Source organism: Oncorhynchus keta, chromosome 23 (genome assembly GCF_023373465.1).
Source record: "Oncorhynchus keta strain PuntledgeMale-10-30-2019 chromosome 23, Oket_V2, whole genome shotgun sequence".
Classification (NCBI taxonomy): Eukaryota; Metazoa; Chordata; class Actinopteri; order Salmoniformes; family Salmonidae; genus Oncorhynchus; species Oncorhynchus keta.
In genome coordinates, this window is record NC_068443.1 from 18,722,220 (window position 1) to 18,737,935 (window position 15,716).

The 15,716-nt window shown below is 44.7% G+C and overlaps 1 protein-coding gene across 1 annotated transcript in view; it reads left to right on the forward strand.

Annotated features, from left to right (window-relative positions):
- Nucleotides 1-2,163: 2,163 nt before the first annotated feature.
- Nucleotides 2,164-15,716, forward strand: part of LOC118402520 (phospholipase ABHD3-like) — a 41,306-nt gene continuing 27,753 nt past the window's right edge. The window contains exons 1-3 of the mRNA XM_052476725.1: nt 2,164-2,424; nt 3,794-3,957; nt 14,181-14,363. Coding sequence (XP_052332685.1) covers nt 2,266-2,424; nt 3,794-3,957; nt 14,181-14,363 — 506 coding nt within the window. The 5' untranslated portion in view covers nt 2,164-2,265. The remainder of the gene's footprint in view (nt 2,425-3,793; nt 3,958-14,180; nt 14,364-15,716) is intronic.

A 15,716-nucleotide genomic window follows, 5' to 3' on the forward strand; every position in this document is an offset into this window, starting at 1 on the left:
CACCGCCTTGATGTTAGTTGAGAACGACAGGGTGTTGTCCAGGATCACGCCAAGGTTCTTAGCACTCTGGGAGGAGGACACAATGGAGTTGTCAACCGTGATGGCGAGATCATGGAACGGGCAGTCCTTCCCCGGGAGGAAGAGCAGCTCCGTCTTGCCGAGGTTCAGCTTGAGGTGGTGATCCGTCATCCACACTGATATGTCTGCCAGACATGCAGAGATGTGATTCGCCACCTGGTCATCAGAAGGGGGAAAGGAGACAGCACATTGACAGCACATTGCGCAAACAAAACCACCCTTGCAATATCAACTGGAATTACATGGGTCTATTTCTGAACTTTTTGTTTAAAACAAATATTTGTATGGGAAGAGACTGTCACTGGAAAACAAGGTTACAGTCCCAACAACATTAGATAGTATCTTCTGCTCATCAAGAATATTTTGTCATCAAACTTTGTTATCAAAGTCTGGCATTCTCTGAATTTATGGTGCTTTAAAGACAACTGGGAACTCTGAAAAAAATAAGGTTGAATCATGATGTCAGTGATCTTCAGGTTGGAGCTCAAGAAAGAGGCCCGAGGTCCCGACATGGAATTCCGAATTGGATGACTGTTCAAAACGTAAATTCCTGGTCGGAGCTTGTTTTTTTCAGAGTTCCTGGTTGTCTTGAACTCACTGAAATCTGAGGTTTCCCAGTTCCGAGTTTCCATTTGTTTTGAATGCGGCAGAAGTCATGCTGGATTGACAGCATGGCCAATTTATTCAAACTTTTCTGGCCCATGGTGTTGGTGTGTGAATGTTTATCCTTTCAAGCTTGGGAAAGGGACCCATTCAGATAGATGTTTTAAATCCTTAAACCCAGACTTGGACCACACACCATCTCCACCGGAGAGCAGACAAGGGAAGTGAAATAGTGATTGCTTTGCAACGCTTACAGTTGTCCACTGATTCCTTCCAATCCACTTATTGTTGAATTTGCAAATGCTGACTTGTTGTGTAATGTTTATGTCCAATGGCCGATGAGCATCGATAATTTTATCTATAATGTATCTTCATATGACAAGGATTGAAAAGGATTTGCCAGTATATTGTCGACATGATTTATGATGATGACTGCTTGTCTGGCTAAGATTTTGAAAGTATGATGTTGACATGATCAGTCCAATCACAGCTACAGTAGATATAACGTGATTTGACATCATTTTTTCTGTGGCCAATGACATTGAGCCTTCTTCTAATGTAAATCTATGGCAGCACCCAAGGGGCCTTGAACTGCCTATCTCCCCCTGTAGATTCTGCGGTGACATAGTGTCCCCATGAGTGACAGAACACTAAGACAATCACTGCACAACTAGAGAACATGACCAACGCCTGTGCTCTGTATTTTCCACTGGCTGTCCCTCCACCACAGAAAGCACTGAGCTAGGCTGAAACACCTGCATTTTGGAGAAAGAAAGAGACCATGTTTGTATGCGGATTTATTCTCTCTGTTTTTACATTGTTTGCAAACTGATATGTGACACAAATTAATGCCAAAATAACATGCAAAACGCAATGCACACAAAAAATATGTATATACCTTTTTGATCTATAACATTTTGGGGGGGCTAACCAGGTGGGGATAAAAACAGGTGGGCCTTTGCCTCACCTTCCCTGAATGATGAGTCACTGATAATACCACCATACAACAATATTACAACCTAAGTGTATGTAGAGAGAGTGTGCTAGAGTTTGTTTGTGTATTTGTGTGTCTGTACATGTGTATGTCTCTTCATAGTCCCGCTGTTCCATAAGGTGTATTTTTATCTGGTTTTAAATCTTATTCTACTGCTTGCATCAGTTACCTCCCATAGTATGTCATGGACATGGGGATTGTGAAGAGACCTCTGGTCTTGTAGGGTATTCACGGGTTTCTGAGCTGTGTGCTAGACACATTTTTGCTCAGGCCAAGATTTCCAGATGGCTCATGACCCTGCATAATTCCAGTCGCAGTGATGTGACACAGCCTTGACTATCCTGAATGCAATTTAGGCTGCATCCACTGCAAGCGTTATGAAAGCCTACAATTACGCCTGCTACAGCTCAGCGCAGGCCGGTTAAAGAGCGCCATCGTCTGCCTCTAAATATATCGCTCCCCTTCCCTTGACTACCCCCTTCTCTGCACATTGCTGAACGTTAGTGCATGCGTCCATTCCTGAGCAGCAGAGGTTTTCACTCGATCCTGGCCGCTATACCTGAAGAGCGCGACATAAGAGGGACCTGGCAATGATCTCACTGGACTTCAATTTTAATGTTTTGACAAGGGACCTGTCACTTTATCTGGAAAATCAAGTGAAAGTTGGCCTTTTTGGATCTGGAGTACTGTCACTGGTGCTTGGCTTCAGCGCAGCTTATGCCTACTACTACTTGATCTCTGTCGCGAAGGTAGGGGTCACAGAGGCTGATTTGAAGAATCATTATTTAATAGAAAGGGATACATTGTAACGGGCAATTGTCTTATTAAAATGTGCCATAAAGGTTATTATGATGGAGGAATCGCTGGCGCTTTTGCGCATCAAACCGGCTCAGCAGCTGGATGGTTTGCTGAGGAGGCTGATTATTTCAGTAGCCTACGAGCGTCAACGGTACTGCACATGTGATATTACATCTTTCAATAAAATGGTGTCGTATTTTCTTTAGACTAAATGTGACATTTCAAGATTTGTACAAGGCCTACGGATATACAAATGTTAAATTGCAATTTAGGCTGGATATATTTTTTAATCGTGAGTCCTTTTTGTAATCTTAGAAGGCTGGGTATAGACTAATGTTATACAAGCTGTCAAACATCTGTATGCAGTGTAGCCTACTGCATAGTCACAAATGAATGTTTTTTTCCCCCGATATTCAATTTCCCCCAATAATTAAACACATAGGCCTAGGCTACATACCATTAGGCTAATGTTAGATTATATAAAAACATATTAGAAGGGGTCATGCATTCTATTATTCCTTATACTTAAATTCAGAGATGCAAGGTCTCTATGCTCTGACATGACAGATATGTTTGATTTGATATGGTGGTGACCTCATATAATCCCAGTTACAACACAGCCTATCACTGTGCCTGTCACTGTATCCTCATTACCAGTCTCCTTCCTTTCCATCACTAGTGATTGCAGAATGTCTCTATAACTCATCAAAACATTGAATCTTTTCTGACACTTTACACAGTCCGCTAGACTAAAAGAAAGAGCAATATCACATTGAGACTCCAGTCTTGATAGTGCATTATAATTACACTGTAGTTGTGGAGATAGTTTGTTTGGAATGTTACAGAAAGGTTGCACCATCAGCAAATAAACCATATGGAAATATGACTTCTGTTGACATGTCATTTATGAAAGTGCAAGACAGAGAATTATATACATCACATGATTTCAGTGAAGAGGCTGCACTATATGGGTGCTGTAAGAGAGGGGTTATGTAGATGGTGAGTGATGATGTATAAGAACTGTTTTCAAGAGATTGTCATCAGTAGTATACATTTTGCCATTTAAATTGGTATAAGAGAAAGAGCACAAGCATTTCTCTTTCACTTGGTACAGATCTGATTAAAACCATTTGATGTTTGAAATAGTTTAACCCAAAATAGTTTAAATCACAAATTAAAACATCTTTGAATCTTGAAACGTATGTGATGAATCTTTTCAATCCTCATGGTCCATATCTCTTTCTCTACACAAGCTATGACCCAACGTCATTATTGGAAAGCCACATCACTGATTCACACTGTTCATGTCTTGTATTGCAGAAGCCCCAACTGATTTCTGGTGGAAAGAAGTTCTACCAGTTCCTGCGGGACCAATGTCCCGTGGTGTCAGAGATCTACTACCCCACCTTCTGGTGCTGGGAGAGCCGGATCCAGACGGTGCTTAGGCCCTTCGTCACGGCTAAACCGGGGGTCAGCTACAGAAAGTAAGACTTTTATAGGATCAGACGTGATGGTAACAGTATTATTGTATAAACACTATAATAAGTCGTATCTCTGTCCAGTGTTGAAACAACTATCTAAAAATGAATAGATATTACTGAGAAGATCTTCAGCATGTTAAGGGGGAGGGTTTCCCTGGTGTGATGGTGAAATGAAACTGGGTGAACTGGAATTAAACTGGAGAAATGGGTTTAAAATCATGGCGTTTATGTCTCATAAGAGATAAGCCTGTTGCATGGTGTTGGTTTCAAAATACACCTGCACGTTATACATGTCCTGTTTACCAAAAAGAACACTGTATGTATTTCAATTATTTTATGCCTTGTTGGGCTCTGCTCAGACCTGTTCTTCATGTTTTCTCAATGTGTGGCAAAGTTCAAGGGTCACTTGGCCTTGTGACTAGTTAATCCACTTCCTGCAGCGGACGTTATCCACTCATCACCAGTTACCACTAGTAGCCAACACACTTGCTATCCTTAGGTTAGGTAATGTCGCATGGTTAGTTAGTGCCCTGAGTTCTTTCTGGGCAGGTGACCTGTCAAAGAAAAACTGTGGGCCCTAGTTAAAGGCAGGGCCGGATTACCAAACGGGCACGCAGGGCACGTGCCCCAGGTCCCCAGAACCCAAATACCATATGAAGACGTCATAAGCAGTGGCAAAATCTTTAAACTGCAACATTTTCTCTCAGCCTCGTGAAAAAATGTGTAGAATAGCAGGACATTTGCTTTAAAACTGGAACATTTTCTCTCAGCCTCATGACAATATGTGTAGAATAGTATTATAAAACTTTTTTCTCACTGTCCCATGGTAAAACCTGTTGAAATGCAGGAAGTTAGCTGGGGAACTTCCGGGAGGTAGGTGCTTAGTCCGGCCCTGGTTAAAGGGTATGGGAACTAAGGCCCTATGATTTTCCTGGTCAGGTCACATGGTTGATCAAGGTAAAAAAAAAATAAAAAATGGTTCACCATCAAACGCAATTGGTCAGTTTTCAACATAGACAGCAGCCATGGCGACATACAGTAAAGTAATAGAACATTCCCTGCCGTATTGGGAACAGGCTTTACCTTACTTCCACTTTTGGTTGTTTTATTATTAGGCTTTAAGGCATTAAGGCAGTTGGTTTGATCATCTAAGTACTGAAATGTGCCCGTTCTTTGATTCCTTTCATTCAGGTTTAACAACGTGAAACAAATGTCCTGCGTCTTGTTCTTAGCCAAGACTTAGCAGCAGAAAGGAGAAAATACTCTTTTGTGTGATGGTATTGGCTCAAGCCACCCGGGCTTCTTTAGTGCATTCTGTTAGAGATTAATGACCAGGGTATCCCAGGCCTCCTGCATGCATTAGGTGGATTGAAATTAATTAAAAGGGGTTGGGGGTAGTTAGTGTACAGTATATGCCACAGAACCGAAATTAGTAGGAAATAGCCTAGTGGTTCGATCAGATTTACTGTCCAAATACATTATCTATATGCATGTCAGTCTCTCCTGGCTCAGAGTAGAGGAGAGATTGACTTCATCGCTACTTGTATTTATGAGAGGTATTGACATGTTGAATGCACCGAGCTGTCTGTTTAAACGACTAGCACACAGCTCAGACACCCATGCATATCCTACAAGACATACCACCAGAGGTCTCTTCACAGTCCCCAAGTCCAGAACAGACTATGGGAAGTGCACAGTACTATATATCGAGCCATGATTACATGGAACTCTATTCCACATCAGGTAACTGATGCAAGCAGTAGAATCAGATTTTAAAAAACAGATAAAAATACACCTTATGGAACAACGGGGACTGTGAAGTAACACAAACATAGGCACAGACACATGCATACACACACACATGATAACTTACACACTGTACACACACGTACACATATATTTTGTGTTGTAGATATGTGGTAGTGGAGTATGGGCCTGAGGGCACACACTTAGTATGTTGTGAATTCTGTAATCACATCAAATCAAATGTTATTTGTCACACGCGCCGAATACCACCATTAGGCCTTGAGATATGGTTCTGTAGGGCCGGAGCAGATGAGCACTTTAGTGGATTTTATTCTGCGCAACATTAAGAGAAAGCTGGGAACGGATGAGGCGCCTGTGGAACGAACGCCACATATTATTGATAATGCCTATGTTGTGTATTACGTGTATCGTCCTGTGTCGTTTACCTTACAGTAAAATGCTTACTTACAAGCCCTGAACCAACAATGCAGTTTTAAGAAAAATAGATTAGTAAAAAATAATTAAAGAGCAGCAGTAAAATAACAGTTGCGAGACTATATACAGGGGGTACCGGTACAGAGTCAATGTGCGGGGGCACAGATTAGTCAAGGAAATTGAGGAAATTGAGGTAATATAGGTAGAGTTAAAGTGACTATGCATAGATAATAAACAGAGAGTAGCAGCAGTGTAAAAGAGGGGGACAATGCAAATAGTCTGGGTATCCATTTGATTAGCTGTTCAGGAGTCTTATGGCTTGGGGGTAGAAGCTGTTAAGAAGCCTAGACTTGGCACTCCGGTACCGCTTGCCGTGCGGTAGCAGAGAGAACAGTCTATGGCTGGGGTGGTCTTTGACCATTTTTAGGGCCTTCCTCTGACACCGCTTGGTATAAAGATTAATAGAGATGAATGTAATGAATGTGTTGTAATGTTTTTAAAACTGTATAACTGCCTTAATCTTCCAGGACCCCAGGAAGAGTAGCTTCCGCCTTGGCAGGAAGTAATGGGGATCCATAATAAATACAGAAGCAGGCCTACTCTCCATCTTGGTTGGCCATTGATGATGATGACTTTGCTCCATAGTGGACAACCTACATAAATACAGTAACTGATAACACCGAACAAATTATGACAACAAAACAATAGTCTTTACTACCGTTGCTGAAAGTGGCACTATAGGTAACTAACCACAGAAGGGGATGTTAGCCTGACTATAGGCCGTCTATCATTATTGTGCTGGTCATGACAGCCAGTCTACCCATGCAGTCAGTCAGACATATACAGTGGGGAGAACAAGTATTTGATACACTGCCAATTTTGCAGGTTTTCCTACTTACAAAACATGTAGAGGTCATAGGTACACTTCAACTGTGAGAGAGGGAATCTACAACAAAAATCCAGAAAATCACATTGTATGATTTTTAAGTATTTTTTTTTACACCTTTTTCTCCCCAATTTCGTGGTATCCAATTGTTTTTTTAGTAGCTACTATCTTGTCTCATCGCTACAACTCCCGTACGGGCTCGGGAGAGACGAAGGTAGAAAGTCATGCGTCCTCTGATACACAACCCAACCAAGCCACACTGCTTCATAACACAGCGCGCATCCAACCCGGAAGCCAGCCGCACCAATGTGTCGGAGGAAACACCGTGCACCTGGCAACCTTGGTTAGCACGCACTACGCCCGGCTCGCCACATGAGTCACTGGTGCGCGATGAGACAAGGACATCCCTACCGGCCAAGCCCTCCCTAACCCGGACGACGCTAGGCCAATTGTGCGTTGCCCCACGTACCTCCCGGTCGCAGCCGCTTACGACAGAGCCTGAGTGCGAAACCAAAGACTGATGGCACAGCTGGCGCTGCAGTATAGCGCCCTTAACCATTGCGCTACCCGGGAGGCCAATTTATTTGCATTTTATTGCATGACATAAGTATTTGATACATTTGAAAAACAGAACTTAATATTTGGTAAGGAAACCTTTGTTTGCAATTACAGAGATCATACGTTTCCTGTAGTTCTTGACCAGGTTTGCACACACTGCAGCAAGGAGCCACTCCTTAGTTGCCCTGGCTGTGTGTTTTGGGTCGTGGTCATGCTGGAAGACCCAGCCATGACCCATCTTCAATCCTCTTACTGAGGGAAGGAGGTTGTTGGCCAAGATCTCGCGATACATGGCCCCATCCATCCTCCCCTCAATATGGTGCAGTCGTCCTGTCCCCTTTGCAGAAAAGCATCCCCAAAGAATGATGTTTCCACCTCCATGCTTCACGGTTGGGATGGTGTTCTTGGGGTTGTACTCATCCTTCTTCTTCCTCCAAACACGGCGAGTGGAGTATAGACCAAAATGCTCTATTTTTGTCTCATCAGACCACATGACCTTCTCCCATTCCTCCTCTGGATCATCCAGATGGTCATTGGCAAACTTCATTCGGGCCTGGACATGCACTAGCTTGAGCAGGGGGACCTTGCGTGCGCTGCAGGATTTTAATCCATGACGGCGTAGTGTGTTACTAACGTAGTGTGTTACTAATTCTTTGAGACTGTGGTCCCAGCTCTCTTCAGGTCATTGACCAGGTCCTGCTGTGTAGTTCTGGGCTGATCCCTCACCTTCCTCATGATCATTGATGCCCCACGAGGTGAGATCTTGCATGGAGCCCCAGAATGAGGGTGGTTGACCATCATCTTGACCTTCTTCCATTTTCTAATAATTGTGCCAACAGCTGTTGCCTTCTCACCAAGCTGCTTGCCTATTTCCTGTAGCCCATCCCAGTCTTGTGCAGGTCTACAATTTTATCCCTGGTGTCCTTACACAGCTCTCTGGTCTTGGCCATTGTGGAGAGGTTGGAGTCTGTTTGATTGAGTGTGTGGACAGGTGTCTTTTATACAGGTAACGAGTTCAAACAGGTGTAGTTAATACAGGTAATGAGTGGAGAACAGGAGGGCTTCTCAAAGAAAAACTAACAGGTCTGTGAGAGCCGGAATTCTTACTGGTTGGTAGGTGATCAAATACTTATGTCATGCAATACAATGTAAATTAATTACTTAAAAATCATGCAATGTGATTTTCTAGATTTTTTTTCCGTCTCTCACAGTTGAAGTGTACCTATGACAAAAATTACAGACCTCTACATGCTTTGTAAGTAGGAAAACCTGCAAAATCGGCAGTGTATCAAATACTTGTTCTCCCAACTGTACGTACACTATGTCAGTGTATTAAATGACGGTGTATTAAAAGAATGTCCTAGTTTCCCGTGTCACTATTTCTATTTTTTAAATTTGTATTATTATTGTCTTTATCTTTAACTCTGCATTGTTGGAAAAGGACCCGTCAGTAAGCATTTCACTGTTAGTCTACACCTGTTGTTTACGAAGCATGTGACAAATAAAATGTGATTTTATTTAGTGCCAAGGGCATTCCACTTCCCCTAGCCTTTGTCTGACCGTTGTCCAATAAAGCAGCTACATGTTTCCCAAATCCCACAATGCACCTTTGCAGCAAGCGGGTCTTACCCACCACCTGTCTCAGATCAAAGCCAGTGTGTGTGTGTGTGTGAGTGTAAGGAATCCCCCCGGTACTGATACCCATTCTGTTCACCAGTCCCGGAGGTCTACGTCACCGGCTTTCTAAGCTTCACTGAAAGGGATTCATTATCATCAACCCTGGACTGTCTTGTCTGATTACACACACCTGGTTCCCATTTCCCCTGATTATTATGTTATATGTGTTCCCTCTGTCTTTGTTGGTTATTGTTTCCATGCCCGTTGGTCGTGTGAGTACCTATGCATTGGTGCAGCTGTTCTGCTGCATGCTTTATATATTGTGTATTACGGGTATCGTCCTGTGTCGTTCAATGAGGTTTACCCTCGCTCTTTTGTTTGGGTCCAGCCCAGTGTTTTTGTATTTGTGTTTGGTTTGGGTGTATTAAAACCCCTATTGTGTATTCCTGCACCTGTCTTCAAATCCTTTATACCAGCGTGACAATGTGTGTTTACATGATGACATTTGTAGGAGATTATTAGTCCTAAGGGAAGAAAAGACCTCCACTATCCAGGGATTATCATGTCTATAAAAGAGTTCCCTGCACTGTTGGAGCTAGAAAAATCACCATCTTAAATAAGCATGCCCCTTTCAAAAACTGTTGAACTCAGAACCCTTGGTTAACTCCAGACCTGACTGCCCTCGACCAGCACAAAAACATCCTGTGGCCGACTGCACTAGCATTGAATAGTCCCCACGATATGCAACTTTTCAGGGAAGTCGGGAACCAATACACACAGTCAGTCAGGAAAGCAAAGGCTAGCCTTTTCAAACAGAAATGTGCATCCTGTAGCTCTAACTCCAAAACGTTCTGGGACACTGTAAAGTCCATGGAGAATAAGAGCACCTCCTCCGAGCTGCCCACTGCACTGACGCTAGGTAATACTGTCACCACCGATAAATCCACGATAATCGAGAATTGCAATAAGCATTTCTCTACGGCTGGCAATGCTTTAATCCTGACTACCCCAACCCCGGCCAACAGCTCCACACCCCCCACAGCTACTTGCCCAAGCCTCCCCAGCTTCTCCTTCACTCAAATCCAGATAGCAGAAGTTCTGAAAGAGCTGCAAAACCTGGACCCGTACAAATCAGCAGGGCTGGACAATCTGGACCCTCTCTTTCTAAAATTATCCTCCGCCATTGTTGCAAGCCCTATTACCAGTCTGTTCAACCTCTCTTTCGTATCATCCGAGAGCCCTAAAGATTGGAAAGCTGCCGCGGTCATCCCCTCTTCAAAGGGGGTGATACTCTAGACCCAAACTGTTATAGACCTATATCCATCCTGCCCTGCCTTTCTAAAGTCTTCGAAAGCCAAGTTAATAAACAGATCACTGACCATTTTGAATCCCACCGTACCTTCTCTGCTATGCAATCTGGTTTCCGAGCTGGTTACAGGTGCACCTCAACCACGCTCAAGGTCCTAAACGATATCATAACCGCCATCGATAGAAGAAAGGACTGTGCAGCTGTCTTCATCGATCTGGCCACGGCTTCCGATTCTGTCAATCACGGTATTCTTATTGGCAGACTCAACAGCCTTGGTTTCTCAAATGACTGCCTCGCCTGGTTCACCAACTACTTCTCAGATAGAGTTCAGTGTGTCAAATCGAAAGGCCTGTTGTCCGGACCTCTGGCAGTCTCTAAGGGGGTACCACAGGGTTCAATTCTTGGGCCGACTCTTTTTTCTGTATATATCAACGATGTCACTCATGCTGCGGGTGATACCCTGATCCACCTCCACGACACCATTCTGTATACATCTGGCCCTTCTTTGGACACTGTGTTAACAAACCTCCAAACGAGCTTCAATGCCTTACAACACTCTATCCGTGGCCTCCAACTGCTCTTAAACACCAGTAAAACCAAATGCATGCTTTTCAACCGTTCGCTGCCCGCACCCGCCCGCCTGACTATCATCACTACTCTGGACGGTTCTGACTTAGAATATGTGGACAACTACAAATACATAGGTGTCTGGCTAGACTATAAACTCTCCTTCCAGACTCATATTAAACATCTCCAATCGAAAATAAAATCTAGAATCGGCTTCATATTTCACAACAAAGCATCCTTCACTCACGCCGCCAAACATACCCTCGTAAAACTGACTATTCTACCGATCCTCGACTTCGGCGATGTCATTTACAAAATAGCCTCCAATACCCTACTCAACAAATTGGATGCAGTCTATCACAGTGCAATCCGTTTTGTCACCAAAGCCCCATATACCACCCACCACTGCGACCTGTATGCTCTAGTCAGCTGCCCCTTGCTACATATTTGTCATCAGACCCACTGGCTCCAGGTCATCTATAAGTCTATGCTAGGTAAAGCTCTGCCTTATCTCAGCTCACTGGTTATGAAAGCAACACCCACCCCTAGCACGCGCTCCAGCAGGTATATTTCACTGATCATCCCAAAAGCCACCTCCATTGGCCGCCTTTCCTTCCAGTTCTCTGCTGCCAATGACTGGAACGATTTGCAAAAATCGCTGAAGCTGGAGACTTATATTTCCCCCACTAACTTTAAAAATCAGCTATCTGAGCAACTAACCGATCGCTGCAGCTGTACATAGCCCATCTGTAAATAGCCCACTCAATCTACCTACCTCATCCCCATATTGTTTTTATTTACTCTTGTGCTCTTTTGAACACCAGTATTTCTAGTTGCACATCATCATCTGCACATCTATCAATCCAGTGTTAATTTGCTAAATTGTAATTACTTGGCTATAATGGCCTATTTATTTGCTTACCTGCTCACGCCATTTGCAAACACAGTATATAGACTTTCTTTTTTCTATTGTGTTATTGATTGTACGCTTGTTTGTTCCATGTGTAACTCTGTGCTGTTGTTTGTGTCACACTGCTTTGCTTCATCTTGGCCAGGTCGCAGTTGTAAATTAGAACTTGTTCTCAACTAGCCTACCTGGTTAAATAAAAGTGACATTAAAAAAAGAAACAAGCATTTTGCTGCACCTGAAATAACATCTTGCAATTTTTTGATTGGATTTTAAAGAGTTGTCCTCCTCCTACTATTCGGTGGGTCAGGCTCACTTCCGATTGGTGCATGCTCTGACCAGCTAGCTCCAGATTGGTGCATGGCCTACAACCCCAGTGGCTGCCCCAGTCTGGCCTTTAAGTACATATTTAATGCTGGTGTGGTTCTATAATTTCATTCCACTTCCAATTTAGACAGACATACTGTACATGGGCCGCAGGGCCAGCCATGTTGGTGTTGTCGCCTGGTCGCTCGTTTGGTGGGTTGGTGGCGTGAGATGGATTGCACTGGGATTTGTTGACCTCAGCTGACGGCCTAGACTTGTGGAAACTAGAAATGGATTCTCCATAAGAATCCACTGCTGCTGCAGCGAGCTCTCCGCCCCCCACCACCCTTCCCTCTTTGCCATCCGTGCCCTTCCCTGCTTCTGAGTAGCCTGGTCTTTTTTTCTCACTGTCCATCCTCAGTTTTACATGTGACCCATATCAGATTTGCACATTCACACTGATGTAGCATCTGAAGTAGCACACAGATGTAAAGCTAATTTCATGTCACTGTTTCTTTGCGTTTGGGGGGTGGTTGTCATGGGAATGGGCAGGTCATGTGCAAAAAAATCCATTCAGGACAAAAAAATTGATTTTGAGTGTCCAGACAGGTTGCGTAGGGATCATCCAAATTATATCAGGATTGAGATCCACATATGGATGCAGTATAAATTTGAAGTAAAAAAATCAGCTTCCATTTTTTTTTTTGGATCCGATATGACAAATAATTGGAAAAAGATCTGAATTGGGCACCCTGTGTAAACGAAGCCTGAGAGGCTGATCGCTAGGGAAATTAAGTGGTTGTCAACTAGTGCCAGACTGCGTTCCCTTTGGCAAAGGTAACGTTGGTGATGGGTTCACACTGTAGTAATCGTTGTACCTGTAACTGAAGAGGGACATTTGAGTAAAGAACCATGCCTTTTTTCTGTGTCCTGATTTGAGGTTTGGTTAGAAAGCAATATCATGTGCAGTACAGTGTACATACTATACCCTACCTAATGCAATCTATACAGGATATATATGAAATCTAATACTTTACTGTATAGAATTATTAACAAAAGTCATGTATTGTCTTGTTGGTCCCTATATGGATTCTGTAGTTCTGATTTTTTAAATCACAAAGCATAATATGTAAGAACCTTGGAGGTTGAGTATTTCCTCTGCATTCTGTGCAATGAGCTTCTGCTTTACTGAACATATTGTAAGGAAGCTGCAGTGTAGAACCTAGAACCTAGGCCTACTTGCAGAGTGTGTGGGTATTGTAAGGAAGCTGCAGTGTAGAACCTAGAACCTAGGCCTACTTGCAGAGTGTGTGGGTATTGTAAGGAAGCTGCAGTGTAGAACCTAGAACCTAGGCCTACTTGCATAGTGTGTGGGTATTGTGTGTGGGTAAGGAAGCTGCCTAGCAGAGTGTGTGGGTATTGAACCAGTGTAGAACCTAGAACCTAGAGTGTGTGGGTATTGTAAGGAAGCTGCAGGCCTACTTGCAGAGTGTGTGGGTATTGTAAGGAAGCTGCAGTGTAGAACCTAGAACCTAGGCCTACTTGCAGAGTGTGTGGGTATTGTAAGGAAGCTGCAGTGTAGAACCTAGAACCTAGGCCTACTTGCAGAGTGTGTGGGTATTGTAAGGAAGCTGCAGTGTAGAACCTAGAACCTAGGCCTACTTGCAGAGTGTGTGGGTATTGTAAGGAAGCTGCAGTGTAGAACCTAGGCCTACTTGCAGAGTGTGTGGGTATTGTAAGGAAGCTGCAGTGTAGAACCTAGGCCTACTTGCAGAGTGTGTGGGTATTGTAAGGAAGCTGCAGTGTAGAACCTAGGCCTACTTGCAGAGTGTGTGTGTGTAACTTAGTGGTGTCTTTTTCTGCCCTGACTGTTATATCTGACCCACTCTTTGCAGTGAGCTCATTAGAGCAGAAGATGGAGGACAGATCTCTCTGGATTGGTTCGACAACGATGACAGCGCCTCCCACCCCAACGCGGCCACACGGCCCACCGTCCTGCTGCTTCCAGGCCTGACCGGTACCAGCAGAGAGTCCTACATCCTCCACATGGTGCAGCAGAGCAGGGATCTGGGTTATAGGTGGGTGGTCCTGATTCCAAATACTGCAGTTTTTATTCATTCAGACGGTTGTTCAATTCAATAATGTGGATTGATCCTAAGCCTTAACCTGTAGGAATATTGTAAGCACAGTCAACTCTTGCTCATCTGTTTTAGTGCATTGTAGTTCAATAGTCCAAATTCAAATACATTATCTTTGCAATGAAAGTCCCAAGATATTGCATATGTTAGGAGTTGAAAACTGTGTATGAATGGATTAAGGTTATTTGAGGTAAGCAGCTGCTGAAAGAGAGGCTAGCCAAGCTCTCAGTAGGCAGAGCAGTGCAGACTTGCTTTGGAAAGAAAGAGCTGAATATTGCACAAGCACTAAGAGATGCTGAGAGTGGCAGTTTGTTATCCTCTGAAAGGCCCCTCTGTGTTCCCTGCACTCATTCTTTCAAACAGAGGGAGGGCAGAGAAGAGAGGGAGGGCGCAGAGCAGAGAGAGGGGGGCAGAGAAGAGAGGGAGGGGGCAGGGAAGGGGGGCAGAGAAGAGAAGGTGGGACAGAGAAGAGAGTGAGGGGGCAGAGAAGAGAGGGAGGGGGACAGAGAAGAGAGTGAGGTTGGCAGAGAAGAGAGGGAGGGGGCAGAGAAGAGAGGGAGGGTGCAGAGCAGAGAGAGGGGGCAGAGAAGAGAGGGAGGGGGCAGGGAAGGGGGCAGAGAAGAGAAGGTGGGACAGAGAAGAGAGTGAGGGGGCAGAGAAGAGAGGGAGGGGGCAGAGAAGAGAGGGAGGGGGACAGAGAAGAGAGTGAGGGGGCAGAGAACAGAGGGAGGGGGACAGAGAAGAGAGGGAGGGGGCAGAGAAGAGAGGGAGGGGAGGCAGAGAAGAGAGGGAAGGGGACAGAGAAGAGAGGGAGGGGGCAGAGAAGAGAAGGGGGACAGAGAAGAGAGGGAGGGGAGCAGAGAAGAGAGGGAGGGGGCAGAGAAGAGAGGGAAGGGGACAGAGAAGAGAGGGAGGGGGCAGAGAAGAGAGGGAGGGGGGCAGAGAAGAGAGGGAGGGGGCAGAGAAGAGAGGGAGGGGAGCAGAGAAGAGAGGGAGGGGGCAGAGAAGAGAGGGAAGGGGACAGAGAAGAGAGGGAGGGGGCAGAGAAGAGAGGGGGCAGAGAAGAGAGGGGGGCAGAGAAGAGAGGGGGGCAGAGAAGAGAGGGAAGGGGACAGAGAAGAGAGGGAGGGGGCAGAGAAGAGAGGGAGGGGGGCAGAGAAGAGAAGGGGGCAGAGAAGAGAAGGGGGCAGAGAAGAGAGGGAGGGGGCAGGCAAACGGAGCAGGGCAGTGAGGGGGGACAAGCAGGCAAACTCAGCATCTATCCACCCCTGCACTCACCCCGGCCCTGTCCTG